This window comes from Leptosomus discolor, chromosome 8 (assembly GCF_034619465.1).
Source record: "Leptosomus discolor isolate bLepDis1 chromosome 8, bLepDis1.hap2, whole genome shotgun sequence".
NCBI lineage: Eukaryota > Metazoa > Chordata > Aves > Leptosomiformes > Leptosomidae > Leptosomus > Leptosomus discolor.
Window position 1 is genome coordinate 22,027,610 of NC_141398.1, and position 27,452 is coordinate 22,055,061.

Consider the following 27,452-nt stretch of genomic DNA (forward strand, 5'->3'; position numbering starts at 1 on the left):
AGCACACTCTGCAGTATCAAGTTGCCTTTGCTGTATTGTCATGATGTGCAAAAATTAAAAACATCAGCTTCCACATGAAAATTGCTATGTTGGCAAATGGGGGCCCACCACTCCATCTACTTTCCTGTCCTGTGAGAACAGAGCTTTTTTTGGCTTAGTCTATCTTTCAGGGAACATAGGATGACTTTGCTGATAATGAAAAAACCACAAAGCTTTCTTGTTACCATATGCTCTGTCTCTTCCTCAGAACTCTGCTGGAAGAAGCTGTAACAATCATGTTTTTAATGCAGCCCTGTCCAATTGTAATGAACAATATAGATCTTATTTAAACAAAACACCTTTTAAAGTCTCATTGTGAGATTAATCTACACAACTTCAAAATACCATTAAGTTTCCCCAAGAGAGTAAAGGGAACTTTGTGTATGTTAATATCATAGTTGTGAACTAACTACATCTGATAGTTATTAATTCTTCTGTAATACAAAAGTAAGCTGTAGACCTGAGGTGAATAAAAGACTTCCGATTTATGAAAGACTCAGGCTGACCTTGCCAATGCCATTAACCGTGAGTAGTGCTCAAGCAGATTTTATAGCATTGAGGGGATTTTAGAAGGAGAATATAAGGATATATATGCACTTCGAGGGGCATAAACCATTATCTTACAAAATGTCTAGGCCTTAGATCATCAGAATAAGTCACATGAAACAGTTTTACAAGAGATCCTCTATGGCATAATGCCTTGCGCATATCTGTACTTCTATTACGTGCATAGCTACATTTATGCATGGGTATGTACATATAGTGTGGACCAATGTACTGTTTTATATTCTTATTCTGCCTCTGTTAGTATTTTGGCAAGAAGAAAAATAAGTTTTCCATCCTCAAAAGACTTTCTAAAATGTTTGACGTGGGTCTGACAGTGAAATACAATATGCTGAACTATAGTAGATGGTCAGTTGAAAAATAGCTATATCTATAACATGTATACCTATCATACCTACCGAGTAACAATCTAATTGCAAAGAAAAGTGATAAGGAGTTCTTTATATGTGCTTTAGTGATACTTACAAGGGAAAAAATGTCTTGATACTAAAACCACAATAATACTCTTAAAATACCCTCTTCATTTTACATTCTAATAACATTCTCATTTTAAAAGAAGAGGGGGAGCCAAGGGAAATTTCCTTCACATAAAGGAATAGCTGCTTTCTTCTTTTTTATTATATTGGAAAAATGTAATTGTTGCATGAATATTTTAGCATTGCTGTGTGCAAGGCTCTTTTCCTTTTTAATTTGGGCTTTACATCTTCGAAGTGAGCAATAGCAATTTAAATTTAAAATTTCAATGAAATTTTAGAAAAAGAAATATGATGTCTTGACATACTGTTTTCTTCTTTTGAAAAAACATACATAATCCCCAAACGCAATGTACCCCCCCCTTAGTATTAATCTTTAAATATACCCCAGGAAGTGATCTGCATTTTTGTTCTAAAAGAAGTCAGCATGTTGCTATTGCTTCTTGTCTTAAAGTTCTCGTCCAATTTACTGTTCAGTTTTGTAACACCATCACAGCAGACTCTTTACCACTTAAATGATAAAAGTTTCAAATAGGCACTTTAGTGGAATTACGAAAAAGCTACCACTCTTCCACTGTGATGCCAGAAAGCAATCTTCTTTCTAAGTCAGGTCAGTAAACTGTACCTTGTAGGCCTGAACTTGTCTCAGTGTAATTCAGGACTAACAAAATAAAAACAACAAAAACCTGTGTATATTACAGGATTTATCTTTTCTTCGCAGATCAGCCAAACCTGACAGTATGATAAATGTAGTAACTTGCTGGAAACAGTTACTCTCTTTTATAATCAAAGGAATCCTGTCCTGTATAAAGCTTGGGTTTATCTTCTAAATTTGTTATTGGTTTACTTTTCTTTTTATTTCACTGTCGTAGTTTTACTTAAGTGACTTTGTCAGGGTTATAACTTTCTTCTTCTCCAAACATGTCTGCCAAGATCTTAAAGCGAGGTCCCCAGTCACTCAGATAGTCATAGTCCTGGTCTGCCTCTGTAGTAAAAGAGTCTATAGAGCTGAGAGACTCTGCAACAGATCCAATTCCTTCGTAAGCATACGTTGCCAAGGAGTCATAAGGGGGCGCAGTTGGATCTACATCATTTTCCTGCAGCCTTTGATTAATGAAATCTCTTATGTCTGTGTTATCTTCCACTGGTGGTCTCTGATGCGGAAAACGCAATGTGTCTGGTTTTATGTCCCTGCGAATTTTGGTATTTTCAATCACTTTGGGATTCCTCAGGGCACCTATGTCAAAAGCCTGGGTGTCCTCTTCTCCACCTCCTTCATCATCATAATGGATAACATTATCTCTGATGTCTTCTTTAGAGGTCATCAGGGTGTCCTTTTTCTTCTGCCTCCGTAGTGCTACATACAGTACCACAATGACTGTAACGAGAGAAAACTGAAGTTAAGACATGCACAGAAATAATTTGGTACTCTGATGACATATCGTTATATCTTCCTTCGAAAGCTGCAAGCAATCAAAGGGACTTTTTTCCTTAGTAGATATGCTTTTACTATTCTTTTAAAAATGGCAATGCTCCAGCCAATGAAAAGTCATCCATTGTTTAATATATGAGTCTAACTTTCCTCAGTGTTTGCTGAGCTGCTGAAGGAAGTAGCAAATAATTTTCCTACTGACATGTTTTGCAAATAGAATTGGACAGGACTTCGAATTTTTAGTTCAGAGAGACAGAGGGATGGAGTTCATTTTTAAATGTCTCCATAGCAAAATAGAGAAAAATTCCCAAATTTCCACAATGCAAAAAAAAAAAAAAACAAACCAACCCTCTGTTCAGACCTGGTCAGACACGCTTGGACTTCTGGGTCCAATTCTGGGTTCCTCAGTACAAGACAGACATGGACTTCCTGGAGTGAGTCCAGTAAAGAGCCACAAAGATAATTAAGGGATTGGAACGTCTGCCGTACAAGGAGAGGCTGAAGGAGGTGGTTCTGTTAAGTCTGGAGAAGGGAAGTCTCAGGGGGATATTATCAATGTGTGTAAATACTGATGGCTGGAAACAAAGAAGATGCAACAAGACTTTTCTTAGTGCCATGACTGGACAAGAGGCAATGGGCACAAATTGAAATGCAGGAAATTCCATTAAAGAGTAAGAAGAAAGCTTCTTTACTATCAGGATGTCAAGCATTGGATCAAGTTGCCTGCAGAAGTTGTGGTGTATCCACCCTTGGAGATATTCAAAACACAACTGGATTTGTCCCTGAGCAACCTGCTTTAACGTATCCTGCTGTAAGCAGGGAGGTTGGACTACATGATCTCCAGACATGCTTTCCAACTGTGATTTTTATGATTCTGTATAATATAAAATGTTACAAATTGGGTTTATTCCAAATGGCAACCACCTTGTGGGTTTTTTGCCAATAGTTTGGTTTTGGAGATATATTTCTTTGAGTGCAAAATCTGCTTGTAGCAAACTGGCCTTTGATATTTTTAGTTCTCTAACTGCCTTTGGTAACACAACAATGAATACAGGCGTTGCAATGATTCTTGGTCAGGGTTGTGTGGTGTGAAATAACTCCTGATTCTGGTTATATGTTGACTGTCTTTTGTTTAGAAATGAGTTTGACAATAATGACTTCAACTACAATTTTAATGACTCTGTGTCAGGCCAGGTTCACAGCAAGAAATGAAAATCCACAAGTTTTTTTTACACGTCATTCTCTTAGGTTGCATACAGCACAGGAGATCTCATTATTTATACATTAGTTTTTCTGGGTAATTTTGCCAGGCTGACTAGAATGAACGGCGTTATTAAAGGACCAAAACCTCTTTTCCAAACATAAGCTCACTAATTGAGTCTGGCATTCTATGCAAAGCGGTAACTAAAATATCTTCATTAGTTTTGTATATACCAAGTGCATTAATCAGCAACAGAGCTGGTATAGAGTTCTTAGATATATTTATTTTGATTGAATATAGTAATTTTTTAAAATAAAAATTTTATTTATTTGAACAAATTGGGGAAGCATAAATACAGTTCTGTTGAAGGCCTCCATGATCACCTAGAAAATTTAAGGGAAATCCAGACTTCAGGTATTCCTGCTTCCCCAGATTTTCTGCTATAGTAAATGATCTCTGTATGAAGAGTACCACACTCTCTGCTGTGTAGTTCACACTGTCTAGATCATGGGACACAAAAGCGGCAACTTGAAAAGCTTTGCTACAGCTATATGTATAGGGCTTCTAGCACTTTGCTCTGTAACAGAGACGTTAGGTATCCTGGGAGTCATGCCTTAAGACAGAGCTCTGATTGACTTCATGTGAAAATAAGTTAAAGGTTTTTTTTCATAATGGAATTTCTTTGATGCTGAGGCTCACCCCTGACACCCTGGCTGCTTTTACCCAGGAAAAAACCCTAAAAGTTACAAAATAGTCCCAAGGAATTACGATAGAGGAGACAGCATTCTTCTTGCTTCCTAGAAAAACTCACCTAAGGCTGTTTTGTTTTCATTGCTTTTTAAATTCTTCAGAATGAGTGTATTGTGATTAATTCCTGTTCCATGGGAAATACGAGAGTTTGCGATTCTTGTTTTGATTTGAAACAACATTTTTCTTACAATTTTTTCACAGAACAGAAATTTTGAAAGTCTGCACCTATTTTTTTTCCAATGGATTAGACCTACATTAGGAGTAGCATGAGATCTAGGAAGCCCCCTAGTATCAAGAAAAGGCATACACTAGCATCTATAGGAATCAGTCTGCTTTCTGAAGCCCACATTGTGCTGTGTAAGCTACAAAGTTGGGTTTATTTTGTTATCAGTTCATTAACGCCGTATTATAAATAGGATGCACATGAGTATTGACTGCTTTGGACATGCTGTAAATAAGGTAATATTAAGATCAAATGGTAATGCCACCTTATGGAATCCATGCCTGCCTGAAATTAAAATGTTCCTGTGAAGTTTTACATGGATCTAGCCAGTCCCAGTCTACACTATAAGTATTTTCTCCTTTCTCATTTTTTTTTCTTTTGTTCAAGTTGGGACGAAGAATTGAATAAATGCCCTTATTAAGTCCTTACTGCTCTTAGTGCCCGTATGATTTGTCTACTTCGTAATAAACTAAAAATATTAATCCTTCAAGACAGGTATTCAAACAAAACTGTTTCAGAGAAAAAATTATGGTTTAGGTTCCACTGAAAGCTGGTTCTCTTCAAGCAATAGGAAATATTTAGGTGTTAGAAAGTTCATGGTCATGTTCAGTGCTTTGGGATGCTTTTCTAGAAATATAGAAACATAAAAGTTCTCATTAACAGACACACATTTTCAATGGCTTTTGTTAAACAAGACGTGAAGATAATAACAAAAATCAATTCACAGGTGAATATCAGAGTAATGCACTTCTCATGGTTTAGTGAGAACTAACCTAGAAGTATAACAATACACAACAAGATTGCAATCAGAGCTCCTGTGCTGAGGCCTACTGGTAAGAAGATCGCTTCCACGTTGCAGGACAGGATGGTACCATCAGTATCACATCTGCAAACACGGATAGTCATTGTGTTTGTGCTGGTCTGGACAGGGTAACTGCTGTCTTCTATAACTACTGGAAGAAAGTACAGCTCTTGTTGCCTTCTGCTGTAACCATTTCTCCTGGTTTCAATCCCAGCCGTGTTGTCTGTAAAACATGACACAGTCATTACAGGATTTTTATTGTGTACTTCAGTTCACCACTGCAGTTTGTATCACCTTTAGTGACAGGCAGCTATTACATTTTTGAAACTCGATGAATGACGTGATTTCTGTAATTGCCTTGTTTTATCATTAAAGAAGGTATTGTATTCTGACTGGCATTTTTTGCAGAGCATTAAATAATCCTCCATTTCCTGTAAAGTTGTTAACTTGACAGCTGAAATGTCAAAGACGACATGAATAATAATTTAAAAAAGCGTTACAGGTATTAGATAAGGAAGGATTTTCAGTTTTTCTTCTCTCCTTATGTCCTTATATTCCAAGCCTGTGGTCCAACGGGCTTTGATTGCACATAGATTTAGAATGACGTACCTATTCATTAATTAATTTCCCTTGAAAATTGAAAGCAATATAACTGGACACATGCAAAACCCCTTCAATTTTCCTGCCCGATTAAAAAGAAGTACAGAAATTAACTGAGTACTTTAAAATCAGTAGATTTTACATCAGTTACTAATGAATGTGTTCAGAACTCCTGGAAGATATGTTTTGTTCTTTCTTGCTGGTAGATACTCAGTTGCCGGTGCTTTTCTTGAATCAAACAGAGTAGCAAGAAAAAGATGTGCAGACTAAAATACTTAAAATTGAAAGCAAAACCAAAATAAAATTAGCAGGGAATTAATTAGCTGACAGATTTGAATGAAGGTAGCGTGCAGGAGTCATATTTTGCCATCTCAACCATGTGCTTTAATATATATTTAGAAGAAGTGACTTGCAGTCCGTGTTATGACTCCCTTGGAGTTTTTTTTCACTAGGTAGGATTAAGGGCTCTGATTTCCACACTGAAATACTTTGCAGTTCTGATTAACGACAACAAGAAGGAACCCTAAATATCCAACATCAGATAAGTTATGATCAGACACCCTTGAGGAAGCACATGACTGGCAAAATGCTTATTTCAAATTCCACTATTTAGCAAACTCAGACATAGCAAATGGACATATGTTCAGTGGCATTCACTTTTGAAAAAGAAAGATGTCTCAAAATTGTTTGAATCGAACCAACTTCCATCTTCAGCTTGTTCTTTCACTCTACAATTAATCACCTGCACCATATAAAGAGTTTTAGGTCTAACTTGAAGTCATCCAGCTTAATCTTTCTATTTCTATCAATAAAAATATTTCAATTATTTTTGTTTTTTTCTTCTGATTGTAATGTTGAAGATCACTTTTATGCATGTTACAATGCAACCAAATGGCTTTCCAATTCTCCTTTGAGAAGACTCAAACAGATCGAGCTCTTAAGGCTTTGACTTTGTAAAATTTGTTGCTCTTCTACAACCCCGTTCAATTGTTTAAGATCCTTTTGAAAATATTGACACAGGCATGTTTTTTAACTCTACACAGAGCAGTCAGGAGCTGCAGCCTGAAACTGAGACAGCTTCTGGTGCTTCTGTCTGTAAGAAATAAATTCATTTTCAGGATGTATGTGACAGTCTGGAGAGAAGGAAAAGTCTCTTCCGTGAGCAACTGAGTGTGCTCAGCAGGGAAGCGGCTAACTAGAGAGAAGAGTGATACCAGCAAAAGGTGGGCAGTTCGGCTGGAAGCACTCCAGCTCTGCCAGGTCCTCTTCTATTCACAGCTGGTGGCTTGGTCTCAGGACTGTTGAAGGTATAGTCTAGAAATGTAACGTTTCCCTATGTTTGTATTTATTGAGAATCCAAATGGCAACCTTGAGCTTCTGTCTTGCTTCTGGCCTCATTAAGTTATAGTCTGAAGAAGTATGGAACCTAGAAAAGTATGTCCTCTTGGGTGCATTGCAAACATATTACACCTTACCCACGATTTTTTAGCTGTAAAGAATAGCACTGGTTATTTCGCTTCTTGATGTGTTCAAAAATGTTAAACAACGCCTTTACTCGTAAACCCATTAATGGCAACACAGTGAACAAGATTGTTTATTCAGAGAAAATCAAAATAGCTTTTACACTACCTGCTTGGTACTAAAGCAATTGCTAACTCAAAAGATAATGGTATTTATGTTTTTAAATTTTTCAGTATGGAAAATAACATTGCGTTACTATACCTCTAGATTGTTCATAAAGCAGACCTTCCTGCCTTTTGGGAAACAGGCAGAAGATATGGAAAATATTGTACAGAGTTTCTGTGTGGACAGATTCTTCTAATAGCTCGGTAAATCATCAAAAATGAAAAAGTCTTTTATGGCTGGAAAATATTCCTCAAAAACTATTTTCTGTCTTCCTAATATTACAATAAGCAGTGTACTTCTTTTTCAGTAAGTTGTTAAGAAATGCTTTTAAGATTGTGTGTAAGTACGTACACACACAAATATTTATGTGTGAAAAATGTTGTGCCCAGCTGGTTTCTAATTTCATTTTTTAATGGGAATATAATATTTGGTTTTATATAGTAGAGAAAGTTTGTTAACAGACTACTGACATCCAAAGTCATCGCGGTGTCAACACTGCTGGTTTAAACAGGGAAATTTAATTACCTAATAATATTTTAGCAATTTCCTCACCAAACTCATATGCTGAGCACACTTCACAAAAGCTGTAAAGGTCATTGAGTTTAATCACTGTATACTCTTTTTGAGTTTAAAGATTCTTTTGACCTGAGAATAACTTGAAGACTTGTATTTAAAACAGTGGGGTTTAATTATTTGAAAAAATTAAATATTATTGAAATTATTAAGATATTTTAGGAAATGGACAGAAAGAAAGACATTAAAGCTCTTTAAAGGAATCTTGACTGAAAGAGAAAAGGTATTTAGAAATACATAAAACTCATGTTATAAGACTACATAATTATAAAGATACTACCCATATGTGCCTTCAAATGCGTTGGAAAGGTGAAAGCAATTCGTGTAAAATATGAGGAAGCTCTAAAGAAGTATTTTTTCCTTCTTCCGTTAAGATATAGAGAACATTTTTTTTCTTTTTTAATTATGATCATTAGCAAAGTTCATCATGCTGAGTTTTCCAAGGAAATACTACCTACAACTAAGTAGGGGACAGAAAATAACAGAAATTGCAGTGCAGCACTAAGGGGAAGCAAACTTAAGAATTATGCAAAATTCTACGTCCAATGGGCACAGATTTAAAGCATTTAAATCTTGCTTGGCATAATTATAGTTAGATAATGAAAAGCCACAACATTTTAAAATACTAGTAGCTGTTTACAATCAAACTGTTTAAACTAAGCAGATCTGGAGTAATGACCTAGTCTTCCAAAAATAGAAGTAAGCTGACTTGAATCCATTGTAAGGTTGTCTTTCATTTTCATTGAGCTGTCTGTCCCAAGAAAACTATTTGAATGGCCTCTGATAAAGTGATGATCTACATATTTTTGATTTTATAAGGCTCATGTCTGCAATATTATGGATTATTATGGTTTCATTATATGCTGTATTCACAATTCATTAAGTGAAATTCTTTGCCCATCTGTAAAATGTTTTTGGCTATCTATGACATACTAAGGCAAAAGTCACTAAGTTTTGGAATAAACAATTTTTGTTTTGTCAACTTCAGAGAGGAGCTATATAAAAAGTTAAAATAAGGACAGTTTATTCTACTGCTGTTTGAAATTTATTTCTTCCTAAACTTACTTAATGATAAAGGTCTTCATGATTAATAGTTCTGCTTATTTTATTGGCTTTCATTTTGTATCACCTAACATACAGTGATACATTTTGTATCACCTAACATACAGACAAAAGTGCATGGCTTCAAAAATAATGTGGGTCATATATTCACATTATTTTAAAAAAGGATAAACAAGTGGCCTCTGCAATTTTTTTCATTCTGTATTATCCATTTCCAGCCCTTTTTAAGGCTCAGGTTACATAATTCTCAAGAAAGGAACATTTACTTCATAGTCAATATCATCTCAAAATTAAATTAAAAATAATAACAAATTTAATTCATAATTTAAAAAAAATATGAATTATATACTTTTTCTTAACAGTCCTGCTTGCAGCCTACATAGTTAAATCGCCAAAGGAACATTACTGAAGTTTATTGGATGACTTTAGGTGTTCTTTCTTCGCACAGTAACGTAAACCCTTTTTTATGAAAAGATTATCATATCACAGATCTTTACAGATCACTTAATAGCTGATTAAACTCATTAATTTTTTCCCTTATTTGATTAATTAACAGTGAAAATTTACTAGAGTTTATTATGATGTTTTAGCTATGTGTGTTCAAAAGATCAGATGCTCGCAAAAGTTTTCAATAGAAATAAAGATCAATTTTTTTCATTTTGGGTTGTTCTTCGCTATTTATTAAAAGCATTCAATCGAAAGAAGAAAAAAAGATGATCAGTTATGACAAAAAAAAATGAGGGAAAAATCAGAGATGATAGTTATATAAACAAACAAATTATTAAGACTGCTGTGGATGTTACACTGCAGCAGCACTGTCCGTATTTAGAAATAATTCTTCCGCAGGACAACACATCCTCCAGAAAGCACAGTAGCTGGGTACTCTGAAAACAGTTAGCAAAGTAACAGTATTTAAACAAGGCACCAACAGTGCCTTGTTTAAAGTTATACCTGCATTGGCATATGAGTTCTTCCTGAGATATTGACTCATAAAAGGAAGAAAATACAACAGGAAGCAGTTTTGCAGGTTTGTAGGGAAATCTCAGCCTTTGGTGTTCTGACAATTCCTGTCTCCTAAAAATGAGAAAAGTTTCAAGTCCTGAATTTATATTAATATATGTCCTAGATATTCTAACAATTAGAAATGTCAAATTAAAAAGTTAAGCCTGTAGACATGACTGTGTGTCCTAGGTTACAGTGTAAAATGTGCCAAAAGGAAAAAAAAAAGTATTCTATTACCATCTTCAGGAGCTGTTGAGACCAGGTGGGGCGGTGCTCCCTGCCTCCCCCCCCTCTGGACTATCTCCTGTTAATGGGCACAACAATGCCTTATCGCCTGACCCATGGATAACTCGCTCCTGGACCATCTCCTGTTAATGGACCATCAAGGAACTGCCTCACGACTCGCCATCCCATTGTGAGATGCTCCGCCCGGGGGGAAGGAGCCAAGCAGTCCATGCCAAATAAAAACGGAGATTTCGAACACACTAGCAGCCTTCTTCCACTGGATTCCCAGAGGAGTTTTTCCCCCACTGGAGTTCCAGAGGACAAGAGCTACCTACCTACCACTGGACCTTCGGAGGAAGACCAGACTCTTTTACCTGATTGCTGCTTCCACAGAACTACATCCATCGCTTCAGGAGGACTGCAGCCAGCATCTTATCGGACTGCTACTGCCACCCTAACAGGGTGTCAGGTTGTATTTCTGACTCTGTCAGTGTAAACCAGTGGGTTGTTTGTTTTTTCCCTGCCTTGTGTTATATATATATATATTAGTAAAGAACTGTTATTCCTGTTCCCCATATCTTTGCCTGAAGGCCCGTTAATTTCAAAATTATAATAATTTGGAGGGAAGGGGGTTGCACTTTCCATTTCAAGGGAGGCTCCTGCCTTCCTCCACAGACACCTGTCTTTCAAACCAAGACACTGTGATAATCGTATATGTCATTATAATGATAGGCTGCTGCTCTGAAAGAAAGATATGGGTAAGTAACTTACTTCTGTAGTCATGGACTGTGAAATTTGGTTTACTGGAAGCCTCAGGTGACAATCTGAAGGAAAACCTTTGCCCAGCTGTTGACAAATCTTTGTCTGCTGCAGTGACAGTCTGTATCACCTGAAACCAGATTAAAATTAATTCTGAAGTCAATTCACTCTTCTAAAAGAATCAGTTTTGTAGAAGTGCAAAGTGAACATCAAATGAAACAATTAAAGTGAAATCCTGCTGGATTACTTTCATTTCCCTAGTGTACTGGACAGTACAGGTAAGTAGTCTCAATACTATAGCCTGCAGAGAACTCATAATGTCTCAGATTGGCTCGCTTCAACGTATCTGAAGGAAATCAGAAAGAATTAACCTATACTGATATCAGAAGTAGTAAATATTTGTCTTTTGTTTCAAAATATTAGTGATTTCTTTCAGGTGAGTGATCAGTTAAAGACAGTTCACTTTATTTGTTACTATTACTATCACTGTTATGACCAGCACACGTTGTAGTAATTCACAAAGATGCACCCTAATTTTACAACTTGAAATGAAGTAGAGAGTTTTGAAAGGTCTGCACCATTCAGACATGAAGGAGCTTTTGGGTCCCAGAGTCCTATCTAGTAAATTTCAAGTAAGCACAGTGCAGTTAAAACGTTTCATAGTAACATTGACACTGATCTTTTAAAAAGGAACATTTTTATTTTTTTTTATGTAACAAAGGTCTAAATATTTATCATTTTTGACAGGTCAATGCCTCTGTCAGTCTTCCCTGTAAAAGGTTCCCCTTTCTACTGTTAATTCCTGTATATTTTAGTTAGCTGAAACATATTAAAAAAAAAAAAAAAAAAAAGACATGAGATAGGAATATGATATGAAGCCATGGACAAATTATAATAAAGGCAATGAAAATCCCATGGACTGATTACATATTACATATATATGTATAAAGAGAAGTCACTGATTATCCAGTAGGCTGAATATGTTCCTTCCATGGCTGACAGTCTCAAAGTTGAACAGTTGAAGTTACAAGTTTTGTCTTAGAAACAGTATTAACTGTTAATATCTATGCAGCACTGTGTTTAATTTCACAAATTTTGTGCAGAAGGAGCACATACCCACAGCTTCTGGGGTCAGGTCTATTAATACTGACATCACTCATGGTATGAGGTGATACTCTCAGTCTGAAATAGTTTCAGCATGCTATGTATATAGTTGACACCGTTATAAAAACAAGATTTCAGGAGGATTGTCTTTGGGGCTGTGGGTTCTTTTTTTTTAGAATAGGACGCAGAAATATATATAATCCATATGACCCCATTTATTCATTGCACTTTTACCCGTATATGTAAGTGTCTTTAATGAACGGATTCTTTCTCCTGTCATAGATATTAAATGCAGTAAAGGTGGCTCAGGCCCATATAATCAGAGCTAATAGACCATAAAGGTCAACAAACAGAATTCTAAAAGGCATTTCCAACAGACACATTTTATTTGTAACAGAATTCTAATGAATTCTAATGTCATTTTTAAACCCAGAAATTTCCGTTGCTATAAATAATAACAAAAGAATAAGCAAAATTAGAAGCATTACAAATTTGAAATACCTGTCCTGGCTTGGCGTTTTCACATACAGATGTCTCATATGGAACTGAAATTTCAGGAGGAAACTCGTTGACATCCAGGACATTTATTATAACGATGACTTTGCTGGTTAATTGTGGGTTGCCTATAAATGATTTTTAGGAGAAAAGCATTAAGGTATACTGTTTATGTTTGATGTCATCACCAGTGTCTATGAATAGTCATAAAATGTTTTGATCCCAGTACTGTGACTTCTAAAAGCCCTTGACTTCCATTTATTTCTGATTTGTGCTAAGGAGAAAACAGAAGCAATCTTTGATCCATTACTCTTCATGGGGTAAGGAATCAATGCACATGATTATGTTTATCAGAGCATAAATTAAAGAAATTTAAGTTGTACCTGTAACTAAAGATGCAAACTTTTTTCTCAGATAACTTTTCACGGACTCTGTGGAAAATACTTCCAATGATTAAAACTGAATACTGTTTTCCATAATGGAATGTAAAAAAATCAGTATTTATTACTTAGCCATTGTTTACAACGTCAAGATATTAAGGCGGTAAGTTGAGCATACCCAATTAAAAGATGCAGAAAAGTAAGAGAGAAAGATATAAACAAAAATCTTGCTGAAAGCAAGTCAGTGGTAAATTTAACAGTGAAACTTGAGAGCTAGCATTCAACTTGTGGTTAAACCATTAGGGTACGTTGTAACCTATTTAAGTGCAGAAATATTTGCAGCAGCAAATAATTGTGTGCAAAAGAAATGCTAAAAACCAGTATGTATTATGTTTCTTTCCTTTGTCCTAGCACTGCAGATAATCTTCATCAGTCACTAGATGCATTTTATAAACAAGTTCATCTGCAAATGCAATCTGTGATAGAAAGCAGTCCAAAATTTAATACAAAGCAGACAATATTCTCTTTTACTTTATGCTGAGACCTCTCTCAAGATAGCAGATACAGAAAACCTGTTTAGCTGGTGATTCAAATGGATAATTATTTTATCCTTTTACATTTAAGAGTGGCAGCCGCTAGACAGACACAGCTAACTATTCAAGAAGTCTATGCTATGAATCAGGGCAGTGTAGGAGTGACAGCATGGGCTCATGGTTAAGTACAAGAACAGTTTTCTCGAATCTCCAGACGTAAACAGACCCTTCAAATTGTTTGCATTAGCTGCTTTTTTTTTTTTGTAGTTTGTAGAAACCTTTGCACTTCTGTTGTTTATAAATAACACAACAAGGAGCAAAATCTCTTCATGGTGGCACTGTAGAAATTTTACGCGATTTCTTTTTTATTCTTAGGAACTAGTAAATGCAGTGTTTTCAAGAGGCCTCTGTCAATGCCAAAATGTATATCCATAAGATTTCCTAGTTAAGTAGGACCAGCTGCAAGTAGAAGTGTGCTTTACCTCTTTACAAGTAATGGATAAACTGACCATCCTACAAACTGAGCTTAGAATCGAAAAAGAAAAAAAAACACAAAAAACCAACAGAAAAATCCCACGTCCAAATCACACAATATTTGTAGCACCTTCCTATGAACATATCTAACTCATAGTGAACGTATGTATTAACATCTCTTTGAATCCTCATTAATTTCTGTCCTGGTTTGGCTGGGACAGAATCACAGCCCAGCCATGCCAGGCAGGCCGTTAGCAGTTTGGAGTCAGCCAGGGCAGCTGAGCTGAGTGAGCTACAGGTGTAGCTCATCCCATAATGTCATGGGCATTGTAAAAGGGGAAGGTTTGCTGGGCTTCTTGCTGGTGTTCCTTCTGCTCCTTTTCTGGATTTTCCTGAGGTCTGCTCTCTGGTTGATTGTGAGGACTGGGTATTCGTTTGTGTGAGTATAACTGTGTATCTCCGTTCGTATTGGCGGTGTTTCATTAAATCTGTCCTCACTTCCACTCGCAAATCTGCTCTCCTTTTTCCCTGTTCTCCTCCCTGGCTCGTAAGGGGTTCTTGGGTGATAGAGTGACTGTTATAGTTTAGCCCTGAATACAGGTTAAATGTAGGCAATTTCCAATTCAGCACCATCCCTACTTGCAGAATGTCTCTGTGGAGAAAGGCATGGTGCTGTATAAATGAAGACAGTTTGGTCTAGCAGTTAGGGATTAGGCAGTTATTCTTTAGATGCCTAAAGAGCCAGAAGAAGTCTAAATTGCTTGCTCACAGTTGAATTGGTTCATTTATAAAATAGGAAACAAAAAAAGTACAAGAATTTATTTTAGTCAATAGAGGACAGTACCCCAACTCTGAATATATGTGGAGATCAGAAAAGATCTGAGTAGGTCAAGTTCACACAGTTACTTGCAGAAACAACTGAACTTAAAACTTACTATCTAGCAGTACTTGCTGCAAAGAATACAGCAACTCATACGGAGTAACTCAGGTTTTCATTTGGTTTCTGTGTGTTTATTTTAAGGTACAACACTGGACACAAGAGTTTGGGATATATTCTGCAAACACGACAGAGGTTAATGTGTTTCCATGAAAGGACACGGACAGATATTGGCTTGTTTCCATTTAGAAATATGTTAAAAATGCCCTTCTAATAAAAGAATGTATGTAAAATTTATGCATCATTACATGGGAGATATTAGCTAATTTTGATGACGTCTATTTAAACATATCAGTTTCTACGAAAAGGCTATTTAGGCTATATTTTTTGAAGTATCTGACATCATAAACTTTTTCCAGCTTTCTGGAACAGTGTAGATATTAATGCGACTGCATATTTTTAAAATACACAAAGGGATTTGATGTTTTGTTTTCCCTCAAAATCATGATGGGATAGCATGCTTTGGCAATATACATGAACATGAGTGTAATTTTTACATTTATTTCTCACTGATGGGCTGTGACTAATTTTCTATGATTCTTTGAAAGATATATTACAGGTTGAAATATTATCTTCCTAAGTGGTTTACCAAGGTACACTTTTTCCTTGCATAAAAAGTCAGCAAAAATCAAACATGAAAGAAATGGAATTACTACAATGTAAGATCGAACTTCTGGATTTCACTTTATTTATGTGATTTTCGTTCTGGTTTGTGTCTATCAGTTTAACTACTCATGTATGTAAAGGAAGACTGTACACAGAAGACTGTACAGCTTTGAATTCATACATAATTACAAAGACCTGTAATACTTGATATGAATGAGGATGAGGGATTGCATTTCAAATAACACTTTGCAGGCCTGAGTTCTGTTTTTCCTCTTTTCATTTTGTTTGCTGTTTGTCTCACAATCAAATCTTTTTGAGCCCTGTGAGCACAGTACTGATGCGCATGCTGGTGACAGTGAAAACATCCTCTCGTGCCTTTTAAACTCAGATTACACAGATGACAAGACAAGTTGGTTAAATTATATAGCCTAGAAATTAAGAAACAGATTTCAGATTGCAATTCTGCCTGTCAGACACAATCAAATTAATTACTGTTTTCCTGTCTACAAGACTGTGATGACCCTGCTTTCTTCTTTTGCTGAAGTACCATCATCTGTTAACATCTTTATGGTTCAAGTATATTACAGTAGTAGAAATATATGTCAAATAATTTGACTAATGAACACATGAAAAGCCAAGACATCTGAGAAAAGATACTGACATTTGAGGAGAAGTGATGGTTCCTTATTCCCGGATATGGTATGCAGGAGAAGACAAATCCCAATTTGAGATTTAAACTGAGGTTTTCTTAGCACTCACAAAATAGCCTACCTGCTGTAGCACTACATAAACATGATATGTGCCAGGAAGGTGCACAGACAAGTAAACTTGGAGGGTTTAGGTAGCTTTAATTACTCTTGGGGAAAAATAAACAGATTCACATTGGGTTTACAAAAAATGCTCCCTTACTACTGAAAAACTATACAAATCTCAAATATTCTTTGTCCACGAATAAATATAAATAGTTAAGCTTTACTGAAATTTAGACCATTAGAAGATCTCCCCTTTAAATCTACCAGCCTTTCAGCTTCTCTGGAAGCAAGATACAGTTCTGCTGGACTTCATCAATGCATGTATGCACATATATCTCCACGTTTTCCATCATTCATGATAGTTTATTTTCCTCTGTTAGTGTATTCCTTTTCCAAGCTACAGATAAAATTCAAGTGTCCATTTGACTGGTGTCCTTATTATATTTTCAGGTTCCAGGGGGTGATCCTGTGGCTCTTTTTGAGGTAATTACAACTAAGAAATTATTTTTTTCATTTTAAATAATGTATACCTTCCCTGTTTCCAAAATCTTCCTCTTGCTGTTAGTAGCATGTATTACTTTTTGAAGACTCACTGCCAAGCAATACATTGACGAAAATGTGTTCTTTGCTTTAGAAACTTGGATTTCTGGACACATAAATAATAGAGAATAAATAAGAAATGCAGAAGAGATCCCCTTCTACAGCTTGTTGATGTCACCAGAAAGACTTCTATGGCCTTTTACACAAGCACTATGAGACAAAAAGACTTGTTTTCAAAGCACGGTGTATCCCTATGAGACAGTTTGACAGGATTGTGAAAGAGAAATGCTACAGAGAAGGATAACTAGAAGAAGCTGGAGCTACATAACACAGTGGAAGAAAGGAATTTTGTTTAAAAAAATAAAAGCTATGTAGGAGAAGACACAAAGACAAGAAACAAAAAAAAAACCCCACAACAACCACCACAAATCATATTGGAAAAGAAAGCAAGTGGTTAGGCATAAAGCCTTGGGCAGAGAGAAAAACCAAAAGTAGAGATGCAGCACACAGATTAATTTTAATTTGAGGCCTTAAATCTTGACTTGCTTTTATTCGTCTTTTCTGATAATCAAATGAGTATTTAATTTTTTTACTTCAATAAGCAGATTGACAGGCCTGTTATTTTACTAACATAATTTCATATGGAGTGAATTACAAAATCAGAAATAAGAATCAGAAGGCCTCCATACAGATCCTCATGCTCTTGGTGCTGACAAAATATTTTTCAGCTTCCAAGGGAACTGCCTACATGAGGCCTAATAGAAAAGCCTTATCATACAGGGCTGTTTGAACATTACACTTAGCCTCACAGTGAGCCTGGCAAAATGATATTTATTGAGCCTTCTTAAATAATCTCTTGGCAGTAAATACACTCTTCACAGTATATGCACGCCTGAGCACTACAGTCTGACAAAAATGCCACATTAACATATTAACTTAGCTTGTATCATACTTACTAACTTTACTTCCAATTATAGAGAGATTGTACTGAGCTGTGCTTTCTCTGTCCAGTAATTCATTAGTAACAATTGTTCCTTCAGTAGCATCTATTGTAAAGTAGCTGTCCCCATCCTTTGTCCAGTCTATGAAGTATCTGCATGTGAAAAATATTAAACAAAGTAGGTTGAAATGTGCAAAGACTACTTATTTATCATAGCAGCAGTCTATCTAGCTCAAGTTTTGTTACTTTTCTCTTCCCAACTATTACCATCCTCGTAGAAAGAAGACAATAAAGAATATTTGGTTTGGGTTGTTTTTTTTGCAGAGTTGGAATGCTCAAAAGAAAAATGGGATATAGTAAAAGATGTAGCACTTCTGGTGTTCAGATTATTTCAGAACTTTGAGGTCCCAAGAAGTTGATGCACAGCTTCTGTGACACTGATCACTTATACCGGACGGCTTGGAAAGTACTACATAGGCTTAAAGGGAAAACCAGAAAAGATACGTAAAATACTACTTTAAGTATGAATAGCAATGAAAGACGCATCAGATCTGGTCTCTTTACAGCCATTTGTAGCTGCAGTAGGCTGGAAGTAGCCTCACTGAGCTTGCAAAGAGGTGCCGTAGTGGATATACACAGGTTGTCGGCACAGTCTACTGCAAGGTACCTCACCTAAGAGATGTTGGCAGAGTCACAGCGTGGGAGATGGAGAAGAGAATGCTTATTCCCCCCGCATATATAGGAGCGATAAAAGGCTCTTTCCTTTGGGAAGAATAGGCAGCTTTTATTTTCACTGAAGCTGTGAGGAACAGGGCAATAACTTTGTTGGGTTTTCCCCCCCCCCCCCCGAGCCTTTATTTGTCAAGAAGTATGAACACAGATTCAAAAGTCTAAATGTGTACTTACTTATTTTTTTCCCTAGCAAGGAATTAATAGAAAGCAAGATGCACTTGTTAACACAGGTACTTAAAAGCAATCTGATAATTATTCCAAACCCTTTTTCATTAAATGCTAAATAATTTGAAAATCTATTTTCACATTTGATGTTACTGTTTGTAGTCATAACAGAATAATAATTTTTCTGAGGCACTGCTGCCAGGTACTAATTTCCTTTTCATTGTTAGTCTTTTCATACCTTGATGGTTTTTCTCAAAAACTAGGCAGGATGAAATTGAGAAAGCCACTTGTGAGCAACAGGGAATAAGAACAAAACGGCACTCAACAAGAAGTACATTTAGAAGACATAAAGCCCAGAAGACTGTTCCTATGAAACCTCATATATAAAAATAAAAGCTTGTATTTTCTTCTCTCATGATATAATGAAAGAATATATAGGGAATGTGATGATAAACACTGTAGTTACTGCTGTAGAAGGAAGAAATGGTAGAAAGTTGTATACGGCATATGTCCGAAGAAAATACCTCAGATTAGGACTCAAGAATTTAATAGCTTGGGAAAACTTGAATACTAAAAAAAAAATCACAAATAAGGTACCATGCTGCTTTGGAAATATTTTGTTTAATCAAAATCACAAGAAAAGCCTATCTGTAAATTAAATAGGTTATTTCATCAATTGACAGGCGTCGTTACCAGTTCACTGCTTTATTTTAAAAGCCTCATAAATGATTTGCTAAAGGCAGCATGTATCCTTTCACACAGCTGAGTACGTATATTTTCTAGACTATGATAACATTTTCTACCCACATTTGTAATGTCAATCTCATTATTCAAAATTTGGTTGACATAAGAATTATGAAAAATATATAAGCCATTTACTAGAAATGTTGTTACACTGCGATATTCTTTCAGTAACAGTAAAATTACTCTTTCAGGCTTTGCGTGTTTAACAGGTTGTAATTTCTTCCAAAATTAAACGTGCAGCCACACACACCAGATTTAACATAGTATCAAAATTAGGTACACTGGGGTAATATTCCAAAACAGTTTCAAAGCCAGTCACCCTTGCAGGTGTTGAGTACCTGTGGCCCTTTTTCTCCTTGTGCTTAATTTCCTGTTTCTTACTGAATCTGTGCTCTGTGCCCTTTCATTTCACCTGCTCTAACAAATATCATCCTACATATCAAATCTCTTAAAACCCAATTCCAGTAACAGGAGAAAAGAGAAAAAAATAGTATAAACCTCACCATTTTCAATAGCTTCCAGCAAAATATTTTTTTTTTCCTAACAGTTGAATCCAGTCTTCATTCTTAGCTGTTATCTCCCCCTTCCTGATGTGTCTAGGATAAAGTTTTTGTCTGATAACATGGATTTAGTTGCTGTGACTAGGGCTGCTTCCTTTCATGTGAGCTGTTCTAGCCTGCTTTGTTTTCCAGAGTTTTGCGTTCTGTTGTATACAGTGCAGATTGGTTTTTCATCCCAGACCGACTGTTCGGCAGATTGTTGATTTTGTTGTCATTATAATGGACATCTTAATGACCAAACTGCTCTAGGAAAATATTTCAGAGAAAATGAATTAATTTGGAGAGAAACTACCACCCAGAAAATTGTATGGTCTGTACCGTCAAAGAATATGACCTGCTTTTCTGTATTTAAGAGGGTGTATTTCTCAGAAGATCTTGGACTCCTTTTTTTTAAAATATGGTTAAATTGATGGAGCTATTCTTTTCATCTGTGACATGATCTAGATTTTAAACTGCTGTAAGAGCATAATTGGTTAAGATACAGCAAGAAGTAGTAATCACAAACAACTTTCAAACTAATTTATGCTTTTCTTACCTGTTCATGTCCGTTTTTTTTTTTTTTACTTAGAGGATATAAAACTTAGGGACTATCGAACACTGATAAAGCAGTATCAAACAATTGCATAAAATTTCTTTTTCTGCTTGGACTAGCCAGCTTTTGGATAAGGTAGGTTCTTCCAGAGCGTAACAGCATCATCAGATGTCCAATAAAAAAGTAAGAATCTTATAATTAAATTCAAAGAGCTGGAGATCAAGCTGAATACAGAAAATCAAATATATCCCTAAGTAATTGGGAGCCAAAGAAGAGATTTCAGGACTGAAACGTGAGAATTGAAACAAATAAGTGCTCTTACAAAGCCAGAAAAAAGTTGCATGGAGAGGTTTCCAGCTCCATCTTCTTAGAATATCAAGTTTTACTGGAACACATCCCTCTCCTTAAAGCAAAGTATCTTCCTCCAAAGTCCATAGAATTCAATTCATGGCTTACTTCTTGGTCGGAATGGGTCCTTATGAGAAATTGATAATGTTTGGACATAGTTTGTTTTTTTTCCCCCCCTGGCCATAAACCACCAGAATTTGTTCATAAAAAAGTGACCCTGGGAGCACTTCCATAATTTTTCAATGTAAGGGCTCAGTAAGTGGAGCAGTGAAAATAAATATAAGGGCATTATACAATATTCTTGATCTTTTAACTGTAGATGGGCATTTGGACACTGAAGTAATGATTTCAGCATTAAAAAATCTAGACATGGATACCTTAAAATAGCTTACGATTTAATATTACAGTGAGCACAGTGTATGGAGGAAACCACCAAGAGACTGATTGTTCTTGGGCAGTTTCAAAGGTACGATCAGTAGGTAATGGACTTGAGCCTCCTGAGGGGTTTGTGAAATAAAAAACTCTCAGTGAGGAGTGGTTATACATTCAAATGGCTCTGCTGTCATATGAAAAACTGCTTAACAATATGATTAAAGGCTTGTTATCTGCAAGAGAGTATGGTTTTCAACAGAATATTGAGTTAAGTGGGGCTATTTTCACAGGCTACCACCAGGGAAAAAATTCCTACTTCACGCTTTGTTAGTGAAGGTTTTGAAACTCTGTCAGGGAAGGAAAGTGTCACAGATTCATGACCAAATACATTTCTGTATTAGAAAAGAATGAAGCATGTATTTTAAAAAAAAACAGTAGTGAAACAAACAACATTAGGCATAGTTTTAAGCAATAATTAAAAGTGAATTCGTGAAGCAGGTGCTAAACAGTCACTATTACATTTTAATTTTTGCATGATTACAACATATCATCTGGCATATCATTTATTGTACGTTTTGAGAATATAAGTCCAGAGCCAAAATACACAGTTAATAAACATGGACCGAAAACTCCAGGTTAATTTTGTAGTCAAATATGCACAATTGTATATGCACTTGTTAGACACCAGTGGCATATTCCTGTTCCATCGTAGCCCCATTTGATACACATTAATATTTAAAGACTGATAACTTCCATTACGTCTGTAATATTTCTCATGAAATTTTGAGAATAAAAATGTTTGCTGAAGTCAGGCAGTTCCAACATGAATTAGTACTGGAAGTATGTGTAATGACTACCTACATCTTGACCATGTGTGCACAGGAGCTTACTTATTGGCAAATGAGTCTGGTTCATTTCATAGTTTTTAATGTGGCTGGAAATACATCAGCAAAATCAATATATTACATTTGTAAATAGTTCCCCTTTCCCCTATTTCAGGAAAATCAGCTATACCAGTAAATGAAAGGTTTTGCTGGCAGGGGTTCACCCGTGCTGAACAAAGCCCTGTTGGTCAGTAGTCATGTCCCCACAACCTTAACCAAGAGAGATGTAGTAATTAGTTGTTTTTTGCCAGACGTAGAGAGTAAGTGGTTCTTATGAAAGGGGTAGTGCTTATGGTCACCAGTTGAGGTATAACACAGAAGGAGCATGTGCAACCTGCTTTTTCACTACTGTACTTCAGAGACAGTTTTGTAGAAGCCCCAGGCAAAACTATGTTTTTACTTCCTCAGTCTGAGCACACCAGTTATGAAGTCATGTTAGTACGTGGTAACTTACTTACATGATCTGTATAAGAAACTGTCAACACTTAATTTATTTTTTCCAGACAGCCCACCCAAACTAGCATCTCTTTTCAACATTTTTCAGAGCATCAGTTATCTGTTACAGTGACAGACTGGGAATATTTTGTATCTTCTTACTAAGCTCTTTGCCACCAAGTCTTGCTGTCAGCGGCATTTTGTATTGTCTGAGAATTATTGAAGAAGGAAAAGCTTTCTTACCTAACTGAGCTGCTGCCAGCATCGAGGTCTTGTGCTGTCACTGCACCTATAATGGTCCCCACAGGCGTATCCTCATAAACCTCCATTGTGTACACAGGCTTGCTGAAAACTGGAGGTTCATCCATGTCCAACACATTTATCTTCACAGTGGCAGTATCTTTGAATGGACCAACGGAGTGAAATCGATGGTCAAGATGGAGGTTGGAGGCCTCGACTTTAAAGGTGTATGCCTTTTTTGTTTCAAAGTCTAATGGCTGTAGAAAGAACAAAAGCAAAACATCATATTTAACTAAAAATCAATCATTACAAAATCACTTTGGTAGATTAATCTGACATAATTTGAGATGCCTTCAGTGTAAACTTCAGCTCGTCAGCTAATCATCCAAGCATGGCTTGCAGTTTATCTCATGCTAAGGTGGTTTGTGAAATAGGCCAGATAAATCATAGCAGGAAATGGCTGTTTCTCCACATCAAAAAAATTCAGGATGACCGGCATAGATGTAAACAGTTGCACTGTAGATGTCTGAAGTTAAAGGACTGAGATTAATTTCTTGCAAATGTGCTGTGTACAGGTTAGCCAGAGATTTGCATTCACAACTCCCGTGCACAGACAATCAGCTGTGTCTAGGTGATCCCATTCCTTAAACAGAAGATTTCAACTAATTTTAATAGGGTAAGCTTTCAGAGGACCGTGACAATGAATGGAAATGAGCCTAAATGAAAAATCTGATATATACCAATGTATCAAACCAAACTTAAAGTACGGCTTGGAAGATGAATTCAAATTTGATCTCAATCAAGTTTTTCCTGAAAAATGTCTATCTTAGCAGTGAACTCCTATTCATGCTGTGTATTACAGCTGCATGAACTTTGAAAAATGTAGACCTGCCTTATTATCCTAGGTGTAAGCCACAAGGTCTTGAACACAGCATAGTAGCTTTTGTGTACCTATCTATCTGGTACAATTTCCATTTCTGATGGAAATGAACCCGGCAATCAGATTGTTTTGGTGTGGGTTTCTGTCCAAGTACATCAATTTATTGCTTTTAACTTTAGAAAAGTAATTATCTCAAAAGCCTTAATGTAGTCTTATTTAGTCGAAAAGACACAAAAGCTTTATTTTCAGTTAAAGGGTTCAGCTGCATTGGCTTTCGTGTTGTTTTTAATGTTACCGAGTCTTTTCCTGATGTCTGGGTAACACTGACACCTAGTGGTTTTCGCCTGTAGTTGTGAAGTTGGAAGTTTTCTAACAGAAAAGGATATGCTATCTGGAAAAGAGAGAAGGATCGCAAGTGTATGAGCAAGAATATTTCCATGTCTGTTGGGGTTGGTTTGTTTGTTTGTTTGTTTGTTTGTTTTTTCCCCAGCTATCATTACTGCAGTACTTCCACTGACTTGTCACAGCCAGGATAGCTTTAAATTCTGCCATTTTCTGTCCTTATCACAACAGGACATAATCGGCCAGATGACTGGCTGGTGTAAACTGACGAAGCTCCGTTAAAATCAGTCGAGTTACCTTGACTTACATTAGCTGAATAGCTAGCATAATGATTTTAAATCCTTATGAAAGACTTTGTAATTTTAATAGACAAAATGGTCAGTCTTTTCTGAGTTGAGGATTTAAAATTAGCCATCCAAATCTATATATGCCATAGGAAAAAAAAAATCAGGCTTGAAAGCCAAGTACTACTAATCAATCCACTACCGCATGCAAGCATCCTTCTACAGACAAAATTCCAAGCAAAAGCCTGTACGAGTTGAGCCTTCATGAATAGCCTGACAGAAAGAAGAAGAAACTAAGGCTAAGAAGAAACAAAAATCAAGTGTGGAAGACCTTTTGCCCAGTGGTTAAACTCTAACCTGCTGCTTCATTAGCAATATCATTGTCACACTGTCTTTTGAGTTTCTATATTACTCATGTTCACTGTTATGCTTTGCCAAAAATCCCCGCCCCAAACAAACAGGAAAAGCACCAACAAACTCTAGTCCAGATAAGTACATAAATTGTTAACAAGTTTTTTTAAGAAAAAGTATTAAATGGAGAAAACCTGGAGTTTAAAGAAGCAGTCTGGAGTGACGAAAGTCTAAGTATGGGGAGCTTAAGCTAGAGATAAATGATTAAAACGGAGAAAGAAAGAAATCTAAGCTCTCAAGTAGTAATTCTAACTGCTGCCTTGTATGTATCTATCATCGTCTAAAAATTAAAACTGGTCAGACTGGCTCCTGTGATACATGAGAATGTTTGTAGATAGGTGTAGTAATGGAAAGATCCATAATCCACGTGGGCCTTGCAGGCTGTCTTTCAATGAGTTATTCTTCAAGGCAGCAGTTCAGATCATGGTCCTTTGCCGGTGCCCAGTCACAGCTTTCATGATGCAAGGGGAGCAGAGTGCTTGTTTGGAGGATGGACAAAAAGGAGTATGCTCTCAAGCAATTCTGTGTATTGGTGTGCTCATTTTTTTACCGCATAGCTACCCAGATGGTGGATTAAAGTGGCTGCATTACTTCTCCCAGCATTCTGGGGCAACAATAAGGTATATTTCGGAAAATATAGTTTGACCGCAAGAAAGGAAAATGCTTTCCCACTGTAACCTCAAAGAAAGCCATTCTCTCTTTCTGTCTTTCGATGGGTCTGATGATAAACACAGTTTGAGGTTAAACAACATGAGGCCAATGCAAAGCACAGATGGTACTCAGAATAAGAAGAGACAGGCTGAAAGTGCTGAGCCACTGTTGGAGAAAGAAATCAGTGACAAAATCCCACAAAATAGCAGAATTTAGCCTTTTAATATAAGTGAGGCTGAACTGCAACTGAAACGACTGTGGAAAGATGGGAAACACTGCAAATGGTAAACCTAGGATTTACTTTCAAAAATTAAAAGGATTTGTACAACATAAATCATGTAGCAAAACAGTGTGGTTTTAATGAATCCTGTTTATGGGGAGTCAATGCTACAATCTCCTGATCAGTACTAGTCTTCGCAGTTTTGGACAGTTGAGCGATGTAGATAGCTACTGACAGTCTCAAATTTTGGCATTTGTCTGATATGAACGAAGCCTGCCTGAATACAAAAGAATTGAATGTCTGCCTAGCTCTCAGACAAAACGTTTTGGATTTTTAGTTTAAATATGCTAAAACGGCATTTCCTTGTACTCCTATTTTAGTTTTTTAGTAGGTACCACTGAAATCTGTGAAGGAAATGAGTTGTCCACACAATATTTTAACTGCTTTTTTTTTTTTCTTAAAACGTATTTGCTGTTATGTAATAAATGTCTGACAGTTCTCAGTCCTACTTTCACTTAAAATCTGGTACGCTGGTAAGGTTACAAACAGAATGTTTGAATCTTATGGAAAAGACTGTAAGATTATTGAAACATCTTTCGATTAATCAGAATTTAATGGAATGACTTAACAGAGGTGGGCTTTTTTGTAAATAACCAAAAGAAATATATATTGCTCTATAAAAATAATTACATTCAGAAAGATAATTTTGAATAAGGCTTTTATTTGACAAAAGTTATGAGTTTTTCCACAGTAAACAGCATTTTTGCTAATATTAAGGCAATGTCTTATTAACTGTGAACTATTCAACAATTAGAGGAGTAGTTCCAATTGACATTCTAAGTACTAGTGACAGAATAGATGTATTTGCCCCCCCCCCCCCCCCAGTTCTTATCTGCCTTTTTCTATGTTGCGGTTACAAGCTGCTCTATATAGTTGCATAGTAAAGCACTATCAGCATATACACAGCTGTGTGCAGCGAAGGCATTCTACAGATCCCAAAATCAAATAACACATACTGACAAATCACTCTGGAAGTACTATAAGTGGACTTATTTAGTATGACTAGTAAAGAACATATACAGCTCTGTGTTAGAAATAAATATATTTTGAAATATTGCTGTTTCCCATATTCAAGGTGGAATTTAAGAAATGCTATTATATTCCTGTATCTGTGTGTAAATTTATTTATTAGATAGATAAATGGATAACAGCTTAGATGATATATATAGAAAAAAAAATATGCTGAGATATATAATGAATTCTGATGAGAAGCACTGCACGGGTGGCAAAAGAACTATCCTGTCAGTTTGCTATGATTCACAAAGAGGCAGGATTGGATACTCCAGAATTCTTTTTATCCACACATAATCTATACAACAGTATTGTTTGTGATACAGGCTCTCTCAATCCACACCCACAATGATGAAAAGCTGTATTTTGGGATGAGACTGTAAGCCCCACAACATCTGGGTAGTTACAGACAGTAGCACTGGGTTGAGAGGAGGTGCGTATTAACTTAGGCTTGTCTTCATACTAGTATTGTATAATTGTAGAACAACT

General features: G+C 36.2%; 1 protein-coding gene across 2 annotated transcripts in view; it reads right to left on the reverse strand.

Moving 5' to 3' along the window:
• Window positions 1-1,954: 1,954 nt before the first annotated feature.
• Window positions 1,955-27,452, reverse strand: part of CDH12 (cadherin 12) — a 144,781-nt gene continuing 119,283 nt past the window's right edge. For both annotated transcript variants that reach the window (XM_086469073.1, XM_086469071.1), the window contains 6 exons: window positions 23,108-23,361; window positions 18,109-18,245; window positions 12,937-13,058; window positions 11,344-11,461; window positions 5,456-5,707; window positions 1,955-2,454 (listed from right to left, as the gene is read on the reverse strand). In XM_086469073.1, coding sequence (XP_086325199.1) covers window positions 1,955-2,454; window positions 5,456-5,707; window positions 11,344-11,461; window positions 12,937-13,058; window positions 18,109-18,245; window positions 23,108-23,361 — 1,383 coding nt within the window. The remainder of the gene's footprint in view (window positions 2,455-5,455; window positions 5,708-11,343; window positions 11,462-12,936; window positions 13,059-18,108; window positions 18,246-23,107; window positions 23,362-27,452) is intronic.